This window comes from Lissotriton vulgaris, chromosome 4_1 (assembly GCF_964263255.1).
Source record: "Lissotriton vulgaris chromosome 4_1, aLisVul1.2, whole genome shotgun sequence".
In the NCBI taxonomy this organism is placed as follows: Eukaryota; Metazoa; Chordata; class Amphibia; order Caudata; family Salamandridae; genus Lissotriton; species Lissotriton vulgaris.
In genome coordinates, this window is record NC_141691.1 from 1,980,375,682 (window position 1) to 1,980,392,410 (window position 16,729).

Here is a 16,729-nt window from a genome sequence, read left to right on the forward strand (position 1 = left end):
GGTTCTTTTTCTGTGATCCACAACCGCTGGATTCAGTGCTACACATAAGTTAGGGGAGTTATTGGAATTTGACAATTGCCTGAATGAGTGTTTAGCCTTAAAAATCATAGCAGTGATAACTCCCTCCTCACAATACCACCTTAGGCATAGATTTGCAGCTCAGGTAGGACCAGACTCTCAATTTATCATATTGGGACTAATTAGTCCATTCTGTAAATACAACAAAAACACAGTGTAAATACAAGCACAGTGTATAAACAATAGCAACACATCTTAAACACAATAGAAACACAGTGTAAATACAATAGAAATCCAAAGTAATTGCAATCAAACCACAGCATAAATACAATATAAACACAGTGTTTTGTTTAGTGCCACAATCTAACAATTTAAAAGAGTTGCCAAAACTGCATTATTTACTTTAATTTTCATCAACTTAAACTTCACCTCAAAAACTTCTGAATTTGGCACTGTTTAATTATACTTTTTCAGTGCAACAATGAGTTCAAAGCCTGGCATGATAAATACAGTAATTGCTTAATCGATGCAAAATATGAATGATGTCATAATTTGTCAGTGTGTCCCTAAAATATTGTTATTTACAGCTGTACTGACATAATTCACTGCATAAGGTCTAGCAACGCATACACTTTCACAAGCCCACCAGATACCTCTGCTCAGCCGGACTCCTACCCGCACACACCACCAGCAACAAAGAACCTGATCCGGTAATCGCTTCTTCTACCTCACTCCTAAAGCCCAGCGTGACCTGCTGATGCACATCCAAGCCACCTCCTCACTTCCTGAATTCCCCAAGAAACTGAAGCCCCAACCCTGACTTAACCAAACAGCTCCTGCTTCAGCACAAGGATACCATACCTGGTGAGTTGCACGCTATACAAATACACATAACATAACACTACAAGAAGTTTCATTAAGGCGCACATTACAGATTCTGTGCATCAAGTACCTGGTCAGTGGCATTTGATACAGGTTTTAAAATTACATCCATTAATCAGACTTGCCACAACACACCTGCTAGCAGGCATTCTCTCTTTATGAAAACATTGAATAAGCCTTCTGTAAAACAGAGGGTTCTCACTGATGTAGGAGGCTTTTCTGCATCGCACAGGGCACAGTGAGTCAACATTTCCCCAGTGCCACTCCACACCACATCTGTGGCATCTTTCTGAGGACAAATTCAAGGCTTTAAAAAGGTAAGCCCACTGTGAAAGATCCCCACATATGTGAATTGTGTCTCCCTTCACTTCAAGCTGCCTGACAATGCTCGTACCTAATGTGAAGTAGTCAGGTCTTTGCCTTAAGGTGTTGCAGAGCAAGTGCAGGATTGAGGCAAAGCCTTTTTCAGCCATCCAAATAATTGGGGTGGAGCCCTGTTAGAAATGGGGATCTCTAATTGGCAGCGGCTGGCACCGAGGTCCAAATAGGGATCCTGCTTCCTAAGTCAGAGTAAGGGGGCTACACCCTTTGATAGCCCCTGCTCAACCCTGTGGTAACGTAGCACGAGCAGACAGGCCTATCTCAGAGGCAGTGTGTGAAGCATTTATGACCATACACAATAAAGCAGGGAAGATGCTACAAACTGACACCACATGCAGTTATAGAAAAATAGTTATCTTTATATAGATTGAACACGAGGCTTACAAGCGTTCAAGGGGCCACAGTTCACATAATTACAGATTCACGTCAAAAGCAATAAAGGCACTCAAAAAGCGTGTGGAACAAACTTAGTTCAAGGCCGGGGTCCACGTGACCCGGTGGTGCACAATCTACCTGAGATTTAAAGGGGCACGGCACGTAGCCTCACAAGGAAGCCACGGTGATGACTGGCGGACTCGCAGCGGCCACAGCTCCTAGCTGTGGTGGTCCGCAGCATGCACTCATGATAAACCTGGGACGGGGCTTAAAGGCGGGCACCCAGTGGCACACGCAGGGGTGATTAGTGCGGGCACTCAGCGGCCAGCTCCTCAGCTGCAGTGGCCCACAATAGTGATAGCGATGATTCTTGTAGGACGGCAAATTTGGGCACTCAGCGGCACAGCTCCTCAGCTGCAGCTGCCCACAATAGCAATAGCAATGATTCTCGTAGGACGCAGATGCGAGCACTCAGCGGCACAGCTCCTCAGCTGCAGCGGCCCACAATATCGATAGCGATGATACTCGTCGGATGGCAAATGCGGGGCACTCAGGGGCACAGCTCCTCAGCTGCAGTGGCCCACAATAGTGATAGCGATGATTTTTGTGGTATGGCAAATGCAGGCACTCAGCGGCACAGCTCATCAGCTGCAGCAGCCCACAATGGCTAGAACAATGTCTTTGGTCACATAGGCAAATGCAGGCTCTCAGTGGCAACAGCTTCTCAGCTGCAGTGGCCCAAAATAGTGACAACAATGACTTTGGTAACACAGGCAAATGTAGGCTCTAAGCAGCAACAACTCTTCAGCTGTGGCGGCCCACAATAGCGACAACAATGACTTTGGTAACACAGGCAAATGCGGGCTCTCAGTGGCAACAGCTCCTCAGCTGCGGCGGCCCCCAATAGAGACAACAACGACTTTGGTAACACAGCCAAATGTGGGCTCTCAGCGGCAACAGCTCCTCAGCTGCAGCAGCCCACGCTAGCGATACGATGACTTGCAGTCCGCGTTCCCCGCAGTAGAACCAGAGGATCTGGAATTCTCAACAGAGGCCTCACATGCAAGTAGAATCCCCCTCAAATAGGAATCCAAATGGCTGATGGGTGAAGTCTAATGTCCCTGAGACTTCAGCAGGAGGCAAGCTCAAATCAGGCCCTTAGGTAGCTGCTTCAGCAAGATGGATGAAAGTTTCAAAGTCCTTCCCCTCTAGTTACACGGACAGAGGTTCGTCTTGACATCCAGAAGTAGCACACTTGGCCACAGTTCCAGTGCAGCATTTTATACCTAAAAAGTCTTTGTTCTCTAAGGTCTCAAATCACTGACTACCGTCAGTACCAGTTTGGAGGGGTCGAGGAACGCTTGGTTTACGAGGCGACATCCTGCCCTTTCGGAATGAGGGGGCCTGCTTTCAGACACCCAGTGGGAGGTGGAGCCATCATTTACCTTGCCAGGCACTGCCCTACTCGGATCAAAGGGTCACCCTCCACACACTCTAAATACCGATCTCTCTCTCCGGCCAGGTCTGACCCAGCTGGCCCTGCTGCTCCAAAACCAGACTACACACACTCGCAACAGCCAGTCGTAAAATATAGACAAGAAACGACCGCGATTTCAGGAAAGGCATTTTCAAAACATGTGATATCTAAACGGTCCTTATTAAAAGGTGACCCTCAATGTCCTGAGCAGAGACATATCAAACTCGAGGTTCCTAGGGCCGGATAGGGTGATAGAAAGTAATCCTTCGTGAACAGGCTACACAGATGTAGGCATTAGGGTTATCCTTATTCACACAGTCATTTTATATACAGGGAGCATTCGCGTTGTGTCACTGATTAGCAGTGGCACAGCACCCAAAATGTCTACATTCAGCCAACATACAAGACAGGAAGGGTAGAGGGGAAGGGAGACCTACGCCAATGATGCCAGGTCTAACATACCCCAACACCCTAGAGCTCTAGGCGCCACAAGGCTGCTTTTCCCCATCTATCCACCATAAATCCTTTAATTTACCCACCCCTTTAGTTTTCTATCCATTTACTCATCCATTCTACCATCCTTTCCTCCCACTTGTCTATCCTTTCACCCTTCTATTCATCCACTCATCTGTCCTTTCACCTTTCCACCCATCCACCAATTCATCTTTTTATCGTTCCATCTATTCATTCTTTCACGCTTTAATTAATTGATCCCTTCTTGTGCTGTTCCATCTATTAATGTATGTATCTCTTTACTTTTCCACCCCACCATTTAATCTATCTGTTAATCCATCTGCCCCTTCTTTTACTCTTCCAGCCATCAACCCATCTATCTTTCCGTATATCATTCCATCAACTCACATTTTCACCCTTCCATCCTCCATTCTTTCGACAATCCTGACATCTTTCAACCTATCCATCTACCTACCTCCTCTTATCCTTCTTTCAGCTTGCCTTCCAGTCATCCTTCTACTTTTTCATCCTTTCATACTTCCATATTTCCATCCTTTCATCTGTGAGGCCATCATCCTTTCATCTGCTCATCCATCTGTTTACCCAAACATGCTTTCAACCTTCCTTCCCTCCCATCCTTTCTTTACCTTCCATCTATCCAGTCATCATTTATTTCACCAATCCATCTATTTTTAAACTCTACCTTTCATCCTTTCACCAATTTATCATTTAATCCTCCCATTTATGCATCTGTACCCCTATGTAGCCTTTCAATACGACAATTGATTATTCTCTGCATGCTGCTCCTGATTCACACCTTTATGCCATAAGGAGGACCCAGGCATCACTGCTCTGCATTTCTTGATACCAACTCACCAAATTTCTATAGAAGTGAGTGTTAATCAATCAATCAATCAATCATGGCATTTGTATAGCGCGCTACTCACCCGGGAGGGTCTCAAGGCGCTGGGGGAGGGGGTAAGTTACTGCTCGAACAGCTAGGTCTTGAGCTGCTTCCTGGAGGAGAGATGGTCTTGGGTTCGCCGAAGGTGGGTGGGGAGGGAGTTCCAAGTCTTGGCTGCCAGGTAGGCGGTGGCTCTGCGGATGCGTGGTACGGTGGCGAGGGCGTGGCTGGTCGACCGTAGCTGGCGGGTGTGCGTGTAGAAGGTCATGCGGTCGTTAAGGTACTTGGGGCCCAGGTCGTGGAGAGCCTTGTGTGCGTGGGTGAGGAGTCTGAACGTGATTCTCTTGCTGACGGGGAGCCAGTGCAGGTCTCTCAGGTGTCCGGTGATGTGGCTGTGTCGGGGGATGTCCAGGATGAGTCGTGCGGAGGCGTTCTGGATGCGTTGGAGTCTTTTTTGAAGTTTGGCTGTGGTTCCGGCGAAGAGGGTGTTCCCGTAGTCCAGTCAGCTGGTGACGAGTGCCTGGGTAACGGTCTTCCTGGTTTCAGTGGGGATCCATCTGAAGATCTTGCGGAGCATGTGCAGGGTGTTGAAGCACGAAAATGAGACGGCGTTGACTTGTCTGGACATCGACAGGGAGGAGTCCAGGATGAAGCCCAGGTTGCGTGCGTGGTCCGTTGGCTTGGGAGCGGTGCCAAGGGCCGGGGGCCACCAGGAGTCGTCCCAGGCGGAGGGTGATGACCCCAGGATGAGGACTTCCGTCTTGTCTGAGTTCAGTTTAAGGCGGCTGTTCTTCATCCAGTCGGCGACGTCTCTCATCCCTTCGTGTAGGCTGGCTCTGGCGGTGGTGGGGTCGTTGGTGAGGGAGAGGATCAGCTGGGTGTCGTCGGCGTAGGAGATGATGTTGAGGTTGTGTTGGCGTGCGATGGCTGCAAGGGGGCTCATGTAGACGTTGAAGAGGGTTGGGCTGAGTGAAGATCCTTGTGGTACGCCGCAGATGACTTCGGTGGCCTTGGATCTGAACGGGGGGAGGCGGCCTCTCTGGGTTCTTCCGGCGAGGAACAAGATGATCCACTCCAGTGCTTTCTCTCAGATTCCGATGTTGCTGAGGCGCTTCACCAGGGTGCGGTGGCGGACAGTGTCGAACGCCTCAGAGAGGTCCAGGAGGATGAGGGCCGCTGTTTCCCCATTGTCGATCAGGGTTCTGATGTCGTCGGTGGCTGCGATTAGGGCGGTCTCTGTGCTGTGGTTGGCCCTAAACCCGTACTGCGAGGGGTCGAGGGATCCGTTCGTCTCGAGGAAGGCGCGAGCTGTCTGTTGACGGTCTTCTCGATGACTTTGGCCAGAAAAGGAAGGAGCGAGATGGGACGGTAGTTCTTGAGGTCGGTGGGGTCCGCTGTTGGTTTCTTCAGGAGGGCGGTAAGCTCGGCGTGCTTCTAGCTCTCCAAGAAGGTGGCAGTGTGGAAGGAGGTATTGATGATGTCCCGGAGATGGGGTGCGATGACGGAGTCGGCCTTGTTGAAGACGTGGTGGGGGCAAGGGTCGGTTGGTGATCCGATGTGGATGGAGTTCATCGTGCGGGTGGTGTCTTCGGTGCTGATCGGGGTCCAATTGCAGAGGATGGTGGTGGCGGGCGTTGGTTCGGTGGTGGGGTGCGTGGTCTGTGCGTCGAAGCTATTGTGTATGTCGGCGATCTCGCGGTGGAAGAACGAGGCGAGTGAGTTGCAGAGGTCTTGCGAGGGAGTGATGTCGTTGTTTCCGGCGCTGGGGTTGGAGAACTCTTTGACGATGCTGAAGAGTTCCTTGCTGTCGTGGGCGTTGTTGTCCAGTCGTTCCTTGAGTGCCGACTTCTTGGTGGCGCGGATCAGCTGATGGTGTTTGCGGGTGGCGTGCTCGAGGGCGGTCCTGTTGTCTGTGGTCTGGTCGAGCCACCAGGCTTTCTCGAGGGTGCGGCAGTTCTTCTTGGATTCCTTGAGTTCGTCGGTGAACCAGGGGGTTTTCTTGCTGCCGAGTCTGCTGGGAGGGTTCTTTAGTGGTGCCAGGTCATCGGCGCAGGCGGTCAGCCACTTGGTGAGGTTGCTGACCGCTTCGTTGGGGTCCGTTGTGCTGGTGGGAGTGTTCTGGCTGAAGGAAGCGGTGAGCTGCTTGGCGGTGATCTTGCTCCAGCTCCGGCGTGGAACCTGTTGCGGGTGGTGGTGGGTCGTAGTTCTGCTGAAGCTGAAGTGGACGTCGCTGTGGTCGGTCCAGTGGAGTCCGGTGGAGTGGCTGAAGTAGATGTGCTTGCTGGATTAGAATACGGGGTCAAGCGTGTGGCCGGCGTAGTGGGAGGGGGTGTTCACCAGTTGCTTGAGTCCGAGGTTGGCGAGGTTGTCCAGCAGGGCGGTGAGGTTTCTGTCATTGTTGTTCTCCAGGTGGAAGTTGAGGTCCCCTAGGAGGATGTAGTCGGCGGAGGGAAAGGCGTGCGGGCTGATGAAGTCTGCGATGTCTTCGCTGAATTGTGTGCGTTGTCCCGGGGGTCTGTAGATGAGGGTGCCTCGGAGGGTGGTCTTGGGGTCGGTGTGTATCTGGAAGTGGAGGTGTTCGGCAGCGGTGAAGGTTTCGTCGGAGTTGGTCGAGATGCGGATGGAGTTCTTGTGTACGATGGTGATGCCTCCTCCCGTCTGGTTGACGCGGTCCTTCCGAGTGATCTTGTATCCGTCCGGGATGGCTATGGCGATGTCGGGCGCTGAGGAGGCGTTCATCCAGGTTTCGGTGAGGAAGGCAACGTCCGGTGCTGTCGCATCGAGCAGGTCCCAGAGTTCCACGGCGTGCCTGTGGACGGAGCGGGTGTTGAGCAGGATGCACTTCAGGTGGTTGCTGCTGGTGCTCGACTTGACGGGGGTGGTGCAGGTCCGGAGGCAGGTGAATCGGCAGGCTTGGCAGGCGAAGGGTCCGTGGGTGCATCTCGGGGTGGCTCGGTAGCAGGCGGGGTTCCGGCCCGCGTTGCGTGCGTTGAGGGTTGTGGGGTCGTAAGTCCGTCGTGTAGGCTGGCGTTCTCGGGGTCCAGGGGTCCTGGCGCTCGGCGCGGACCCGGCGCAGATGGGCGCACATTCGGCGCGCCCGCTGCGCTTCAACGCTGCGCGTACGCGAGGGCATCATAAGTAGGGAGCGGGGTGGGTGGATCAGCTAGTTGGCGGGAGCGGGGCGGCGAATGGGCTGGCGGGGGGCGGGGCCACAGGGAGGCAGCGGCGGGAAGAAGCTGGTGCGGGCGGGCGGCTCAGCGGCGGCTGGGTCGCCCGAGCAGGAACCAGGAAGCAGGAGGCAAAGAGCAGCAGTGGAGCGTGGGGGAGACCAGGCCTGAACAGGCTCAGCAGTCGCTCCCGATATGGTGGACGCGGTTCCCTTAAGTAGGGAGCCGGGTGGGCGGATCAGCTGTTTGGCGGGAGCGGGGCGGCGAATGGGCTGGCGGGGGGCGAGGCCGCAGGGAGGCAGCGGCGGGAAGAAGCTGGTGTGGGCGGGCGGCTCAGCGGCGGCTGGGTCGCCCGAGCAGGAACCACGAAGCAGGAGGCAAAGACCAGCAGAGGAGCATGGGGGCGACCAGGCCTGAACAGGCTCAGCAGTCGCTCCTGATCAGGTGGACAGGGTCCCCTTAAGTAGGGAGCCGGGTGGGCGGATCAGCTGGTTGGCGGGAGCGGGGCGACGAATGGGCTGGCGGGGGCGGGCCGCAGGGAGGCAGCGGCGGGAAGAAGCTGGTGCGGGCGGGCGGCTCAGCGGCGGCTGGGTCGCCCGAGCAGGAACCAGGAAGCAGGAGGCAAAGAGCAGCAGAGGAGCGTGGGGGCGACCAGGCCTGAAAAGGCTCAGCAGTCGCTCCCGATCAGGTGGACGCGGTCCCCTTAAGTAGGGAGCCGGGTGGGCGGATCAGCTGGTTGGCGGGAGCGGGTGGCGAATGGGGTGGCGGGGGCGGGCCGCTGGGAGGCAGCGGCGGGAAGAAGCTGGTGTGGGCGGGCGGCTCAGCGGCGGCTGGGTCGCCCGAGCAGGAACTAGGAAGCAGGAGGCAAAGAGCAGCAGAGGAGCATGGGGGCGACCAGGCCTGAACAGGCTCAGCAATCGCGTTAGTATTCATTGGTTGCCTTAACCCACACTGGTGGAGGTCAAAGGACCTGATCACCTCTGTTTTAGCTCAGGGTGTAATTTCATATACTCTTACTCTTTGATGCAGAATTACTGATAATTAAGTGCTTACTCCTGCTTGCATAGTTATTTAGAGGGAAAAAATCCTACTGCGAGAAAACATTTAGCCAGCGTGAGCTGTCACTTGCACTAGCTATTCGTCTTTTACTGCATTTAGTGCTATTTCTTAATGCTAAATAAATCCTTGCATCAATTTTGCATGTGAGAGTGCATTTTATGCTAATCAAATAATGATAAATGCTGAGAATAATCTGGGGGAAACCCTAACACAAGAGCACAATGAGTGCTATTTCTTACTGCAAAATGGATTTTACACCCATTTTGGACACCAGAGGGCATTTTGCGCTAAGAAGATAGTGCTACATGCCGGAAGTAAGCTCGGGGAAAAATCATACCCAAAGAGCACATTTAACAAGCGTAATTGGCTCCTCGCACTGGCTCTTCGTGTTCTGTTGCCAGTGACGGCTGCCACAGGTAAACGCAGTAGGGCAGTCGGAAAGGGGAATGCGGGGGTGGGGGGTAAGTAGACAGACAACGGAATAGGTATAATTAAATTAAAAAAAATACCTATTCCATCAACTATCGGCTTCCTCCTCCCAGTCGCGCCATGCCCCGCTCCACTGCACTTACCTGTGCCAGCCGCCACTGTCTGTTGCATTTAGCACTATTTCTTGGCGCAAAATCCATTCTTGCGCCCATTTTGGATGCAAGCAGTCATTTTTGCACTATGAAATAACACTAAATGCTCAATTACTCTTCTCAATTAATTAAACGTAATCTCACGGACATTGCGGGTAATTCTGCATGATTATGTTACACTGAATGATGTGAATTACAACCACGTTAACTCTTATTAATTGTAATAAGGTAACCTTGTGTTAATCAATGGGAGAGATAGGCCTTACTTTAGTGAAAAATGACTTCAGGAGTTTAGAATATGTAAAACGTACACCAACATGTCCTAATGTTTAAATACAAGTCACCAAGCCTCATGAGCCTTTAGGGGCTACTCAAGGGTGACATATGTGTTAAAAGAAAGAAGGCATGGTCCTGGAAAAGGTTCATATAACCAGCTCGAATTGGCAGTTTAAAACTGCACTACAGGCTGCAGTGGCAGGCCTGCGACGTACATTAAAAGGCTACTTTAGTGGGTTCACAATGAGTGCAGTAGGCCCACTAGTAGCATTTAATTTACAGGCCCTGAATACACGCAGTATCATTTGCTAGGGACTTACAAGTATATTAAATGTGCCAATTAGGGATAAGCCAGATTTACCATGTATGAACGAGGGAGTGCAAGCACATTAGCACTAGCAAAGTGCACAGAGTCCTAACGCTAACAGACACAAATTTAGCAAAACAGGAGGGGTGAAGGCAAAAGGTTTGGGGAACAACCACACCAAGGATGTCAGGTCTAACAGAAAGCTTTGGTGCTTTAGCTTGCTACCGTGTGTAAGGTAGGTATTTCTTATAAAAAACAGTTTAACTTTTAGAAGCAGTATTTCTGGTCATTCAGTAATGTCAGGACAGTTGTCTGTCTCAACGTACCTTCCCAATCTAGTTTCTCATTTCTCTGTGGTATCAAATACACTATCAAATATAAATTACTAAATAACATTTCCTCAGGAGCAAGTTCGGAGATTCCCGCAAGCAACTCAGACTAACTCTGGACATATCTAGTTTGAACATAAAACATTTTTGTCTCACACATTTTTGTCTCATATTCTTGCTTTTATGTAAAGGGAGTATTTAGTGTAAACATTTTTTGATACCATATTTTCAAAGCAGGTTTATAGAGGTAGAAATGTGTGGGAAGAATATTTGTGCATATTTGCTGTGTGGTATTTTATTTTGGTAGTGCTATGCTCTATTGTTTAAAAAAAAGAATTGATGCTTTATTGCAATGTACTGTGGTTGGGTTGTACTATTGTGTTGTATTCAGATATGACTGTTTTGTTGTGAGGTGCCTTTTTATGTTTAAAATGTGTTATATTGCTGTATGTATGATACCGTGTAACGTTCGCTGTCGTAAGTTTCAATATGTCGACAAGTACAGGTACATTTCCATCCAAAAGCAGCAGGTGGGAGAATAGTGCTGCTCCAGATCTTCAGTTATTTAAGACAGTAGCCAGCCAGAACTTTGGTAGAGGAGCTGTCTAATCCAACCTTATAGCCCACCTGGTGGGCTAGACCAGCAAATTAAAAGCCTCTGGACTATAGGACAGAGCTGAAGGCAAGGGCCTACATCAAGGGAGCAAGAGTTTAGCAGATGAGACCCCCTCCCTCCTTCTGCGGCTCCGGTAGGAGGCAGATGGGAAGGCTTGCAGTGTGCCTTCACCTCTAGCCTCTGCCTCTCTCTTTCCCTTGTATTCAAAATGTGCTGAAGAGACTGGAGACAGACTCAGAGGCTGCAAATGATGGCAGTGCAAGGTTGACAGCAGCAGGTCTACACCAATGTTTATAGCCTGCTCCTCCTCCATTTTCTTTCAAAATGTTTTAACTTATTGATGATTAAATCTTTGCATAACCTTCTACTGATTTTTGTAAACCGTTAACCAAGACCCAATAAAGCATACTAAAAGTGAAACTGAATCAAGACCACATTGTGCAACATTGTCAACAACTCCTGTCCTCACTTTGAAACACAGGAAACACTGTCTGATTGACCCGGAAGTCGTTTAATGAAACTTCCCTTTCAAACCTTATATCATTTGCTACTCTATTTGCAGTGTCCATAAACGTCTGCTCTGATTTTATTTTATTTTCCACCAGGTTCTGCGAGTGAGGTCACGACCATCACCAAGTCATGCACTACTCAGTGCACCCCAAAGAATTATAATGTGGTTCTGGCGTCCTACTCTGTTTCCTGTTGTTCTAAGGACTACTGCAACTACAGCAGCGCCGAGAGAATGAAGACCGGCCACGTCGCCATTTTGCTTTTATGCTTCATCGGGGCACTCCTCCAATCGACGGAACTGTGATGGCTGCTGGGGCGGGGGGGGGCATGCTCAGAACGAGGAATTACTTGACTACTTCACCACGCGACCCATTCACAAAGATTTATTCAGTGAGTAAATGTTTTACTCCCGGTGACGGAGCAAGAAAGCAGGAGTCCTTATGGAATTAAGAAAAATGGGTCCCCATCACCTGGTTAGATACTGAAATGCAACCAGAATTTGGATGTTCGATAGGCTGGTTCGATAGGCTGGTCTGTTCGTTTTAATCAGAGATCTATCATTAGCCTTAATGGCAAAGATCAGAGCTATTTTAGCCTTTCGACATCTTTCATTGTACCAAGTATGGCGGGGTGTTCTTTTATTGCTAACTTTTTTTAATGGGAAGAAAGGAGCAACCATAGTGGCTGTTAAACTGGTGTGATTTAGGGCGACCTGCAATAAATCAATTTGGGTACTGTCAGCAGAGACAGTTTGGATAGAATCCATAAGAATCGGAATAATAGTTTGGTACATGGCACCCAACGTTTCTTGGGATTGACTTAATTCCGCCCATCGGACTCTTCCTAAAATTGCTGAGAGTCAATCTGCCATCAGCTGGTGTAACCAAATCTGTGGTATTCCCAGGGTGTAATGTAAGCAATTCCAAAACTAGGGCATTTTGGTCACTATAGTGACGCAACACAATCTTAAAATCTGCTACCTTGTGCCATGATGTTATGCCAACCAAGATGTAATCAATTAAGGAACCGCAGCTCAGCGCTTGGACGCCCACGGGCAGCAATCGCGCTCTACAAATACCGTTACAATACAATACAATACAATGTAGAGGGCCCTCAGGCACTCAGGCCCCTGGGCCTTGGTGGAACTGCACCTGCTGCTCTGCACTATTGATATCTATGTCCATACATACTCCTGGCATTTCTGGTGAAAAAAAGTCCTAAGTCAGGGGTTAGATGCAACTACTCACAGAAAAAGCTTTATGAATTGGACCGAATATGGCCATTGAGGAGAGCCCCTATACCTTTGATGAAGCACATTCTTGTTCCACTGTGTCTATAGAGCTATACTTTCCTGTAATTGAAGTAGAAATAGTTAAAAGTGTAAAAGGTGGCACCATAAGTAAAACAACACCCAAAATGTAAAGCAATTTAGTAAGGGGCACTTTGAGAGATCAACATAAAGGTTTCTATCTTCCATCCACATACATTAGCAATGGATGTTTTAGTTAGTTCTGGCCAAAGGCCTACATAAAGTACAAGTCTAGCAAATGAGCCATGTCTATTCAGCAGGAGCATGGCAGGGGTGGGGTTACTGCCCAGGGGTGCACTTTGAAGTACATAGTACTAAATATATGAGTAAAGCAAGGGTGTTAGGGTACTGCCAACTACAGCAGGCACATTTTCCATTGATACGACCTCTTGAAATGGCCATTAAATGTGCATCAGGAACGCAGTTTTACTGCTAAACCTATAGAGTGCACAAACAGTAAAGTGTGGATATTTGATTTCTGTGCATATTTACCACACAGTTAAGTGTCTTGGTTTGTTTTGATGGTATTAAAATCTTCGTTTCCATCACACTTCAGAGTAAAAAGAAATCAATATGCCTTATTTGCTCTCCACTTGCTGCTGATTATTTTGAAATAATTGTAAAGTTCATTTAGAAGATTTTCAATTTTGTTGTGTTAGAAAATATTTGCCATAATGAAACCTTCTCCTTTCACACTCTGTACCAATGAATGATTATAATTTGGGTGCAAAATTCACTCACTTTGCAGTAAGAAAAGGCCCAGACACCACTATTGCTTTTCAAGTGTTTCCACCGTATTTAAACAAACCGGCATTGGCAAAACCAAACGCAACTGCCAGAGTGAAATGGGATAGTGTTCCTGGGAACGTGAGGGGAAGGAAGGGAGGATAACAAGCCTGGGGAAGAGAGAGCAAGCCGGGGGTAAGGGGAGGAGGAGAGAGTGACACCAAGCCACAGCAGCGCTTTGTGTCAGTGTCTTAGAAGGTGGGAGGAGAGACACAGGGTAGGGTAGGTTAGGAGGACATGACTACAAGCATGCTATGTGAGCACCAAAAGGAAGACAAAAAGGCGATAAGTGCAAGGCATGCACTCCCATGGGGTGCTAAATGAGGAATAAATGCTATAGAAAAAGTAGTTCCATGAGGTCAGCAGTGGAAGGATCAAAAGCGATGGTACAAAAAGTGATTGAATCAAGAGCATGGAACTGTGATTGACAAAAAACATCCTTTCATGAGCAAGGAGCTGACCCAAAGCCTAGTCTGTGTCTAGGAAGATCATTCCTTTGGGGTTCTGTCCTTTGGTGTAGGACAAAAGTGCTGACTGGTTCAACATGCAGCTATGGTATGGCAGACCAGCTGTCACTATTGTTATTTATTCGCTGAAGAAGCGGTCACCTTTGAAGGCAGGAGTGGCTTTTATAGAGAAACTCCTGAATCAGTGGTCCAATGTAGCGGCCATAGGTCGTGCCTCCCCTGCCTCAGCCATTTAGCTGCCTGCAAACTAAACTCCAAATGAAGACCTTCATTTTTGTGAATCCGTTCCTGAGGCATGGACCACATTGCAACACTATTAATCCCCTTTCTTACTCATGTTTTAAGTCCCAATGGTGATGGTCCTGGTCGAAAGTCGGTCGATCGGCTTTGTGTCTTCCAAGGACCTCTGGCTTTCACCACAATGCGTCAAAGCTCTCAGTGAACGAGATTCCTCTCTCCCCAAGGCCACAATGTCTTTTGGTTGACATTTCTGTAGCTAGGATTTATTTTACATGGAAGTATCTAGCCCCATGAACAACCTGCCTCCTTTCGCAGCTGGACTTGGTACTGGCAATGGTGGAGTTACGCTTGTGGCTTCAGGGAATCCTAAAACAGAATGTGTGCAAGAGCTATTCCTCTGTGCTCTTCCCATACCTTTGTGGAATATTCAACACTGCTCCTATATTGCTGGTTCTCCACCCTTCATTACCTCCTCAGACATAGACCCACATTAGTGCTGAAAAGGGTGCTTCAAGGTGATAACTTTGCACCTGGTCATATCACCTTTCAGGCTAGCTTGCAGCCTTATCGAAACATATATCTTCCTACACCCTCACTTCTCCTAATATCCCAAACACTTGGAGATATCTGCCCTCAACTTGTTTGGACTTAGCTGTCCTTCCATCAGAGCTCCACTGCCTGTGCTACAAGTCGTCCATAATACTTCCTTCTTAGCGACTACTTATCATGTAGACCAACCCACCCTCTCCACCATTCTCCATTCCCAAAAACATGGAACGCTATTAAACAAAAAAGGAGCAAGAGATTTACTGTGTGCCTTTCCGTCATCCCTAATTGGACAACTGTACAACAAAAAAGTAAAGAGCAGATGGGGCAGGCTAGAAGTCTGACTAGTCACTGGCACAAGTGCCCATAGGACACCTGTTAGTTTCTTTGTTCAGGCAGCTAGGCCTTCATCCACACTGGGTGGCGTCATACATCTTTGGGCCCACTCCTCACCCCGCCAAGAGTCAACTTATTTCGCAATGGATGGGCTCACACACACAGCGAAGACAGCCACGGCCCGTGGAGGGAGTTGCGGTGGGGCAGAAAGGCGAATGTTGTAGCGCGCCATGCATCGCAAAATGCGATGCAGCCCGCATTACGAAATTCGTTTTATTAACTAAATTGTTTACTTACTTCCAATTATCCATATTCCGGTTTTTAGCACCCTGCCCCTCCCCCGCCTTTCTGCCCTACCAGAACTCCCTCCGATGGGCCGCGGCTGAGCGAAGCTCTTGACGGGTGAGCATGTTGAAAGGTGTGAGCAGTTCCCAACGGAAACTTACCGGCTTGATGAATAACCCACTGAGACACCGGGTTCAGTGTGGGACCCCTGGCCATATCAAAGTGTGTAAGATTGACTTAACATAAGTTTAATCGGTGTCACCATATTACAACCATAAAAAACAGAAGAGTGAGTTACGACCCTTGTTATGTATTACATTTTTCATGCCAGCGTAGTCCAATAGTTAGTGGCATTCCGTCAGGACAAAGGATTTCTCTGTACACCTACCATGACTACTGAAATTGTGTCAGGTTCTGTGTAGAATAGAGTGTGTCTACCCTCTAGTGTTGCGGTACTTCTCTCACCCCCTTAGCCACCATTGTCTTTGTGAGGAGTGACACAGGCTGGTTTGGTCCACTCGTGCCACACTCGATTGGGACACAGACAGGTAGGTGATCCCCTCCATCAGTGACCTATGAATAGGGCAACTAGAAGATTCAAGACAAAGGTTCTCTAAAGTAGGCCATTTTATACCTGTCTCCAAAGTGTGTACACGCGCACTCACACATTCACACACACATCAAAAGGTATATATATATACATATATATATATATATATATATATATATATATATATATATATATATATATATATATATATATATATATATATATATATATATAAGATAAATATTACATTCTTTGGAAGGACAATTTGTAAAGGTATTGAAGACATCATAGCTCTGCACAAGTGACCATATCTCTGCTGACAGGACAACCACCAGCAACATGCTCGTGGTTCAGGCAACCCACCATGCCTAAGTAGTCTAAAAAACTAGGTACATATCAGCATTCCCCACCCCTCTCCTCACGTGTTCACTATTGTAGCAATGTAATTGAGTAGCCTCACCTCTGATATTAAAGTGCTGGCCCTACTTGCACTTTCCATTTAAATGTATTGATTGGGCGCAAGATAACTGTGAAGGTCATAGCAGGAAATGATGAATTCATGGCCCATATTTAGCTAACTCATTTATTTATCCATGTAAATATGTATACAATGTATGTATTCTTGTATGTATGCACGTCGATTTACTTATCTCAACACTAGTCACAAAAGAATGTTATATTTATATGTGACTTGCACATTCATATGTATTTACCTGCTTGTTCAAGATTTGAGCCTACATTTAAAAAATACATAAAGCATTGTCCACAATTATTTATACATCACAAAATATCAAATTATTAAATTGGTAACTCTTTTCCGGTTCTAGTGGAGCAATGCAACACAAACAGGCACATGCATCATTGTAGGGATTTGC

The 16,729-nt window shown here is 48.3% G+C and overlaps 1 protein-coding gene across 1 annotated transcript in view; it reads left to right on the forward strand.

Moving 5' to 3' along the window:
* LOC147724772 (lymphocyte antigen 6E-like) overlaps nucleotides 1-11,853 on the forward strand; it is a 73,407-nt gene extending 61,554 nt beyond the window's left edge. Inside the window, exon 3 of the mRNA XM_086966291.1 lies at nucleotides 11,431-11,853. Coding sequence (XP_086822417.1) covers nucleotides 11,431-11,639 — 209 coding nt within the window. The 3' untranslated portion in view covers nucleotides 11,640-11,853. The remainder of the gene's footprint in view (nucleotides 1-11,430) is intronic.
* Nucleotides 11,854-16,729: the final 4,876 nt, after the last annotated feature.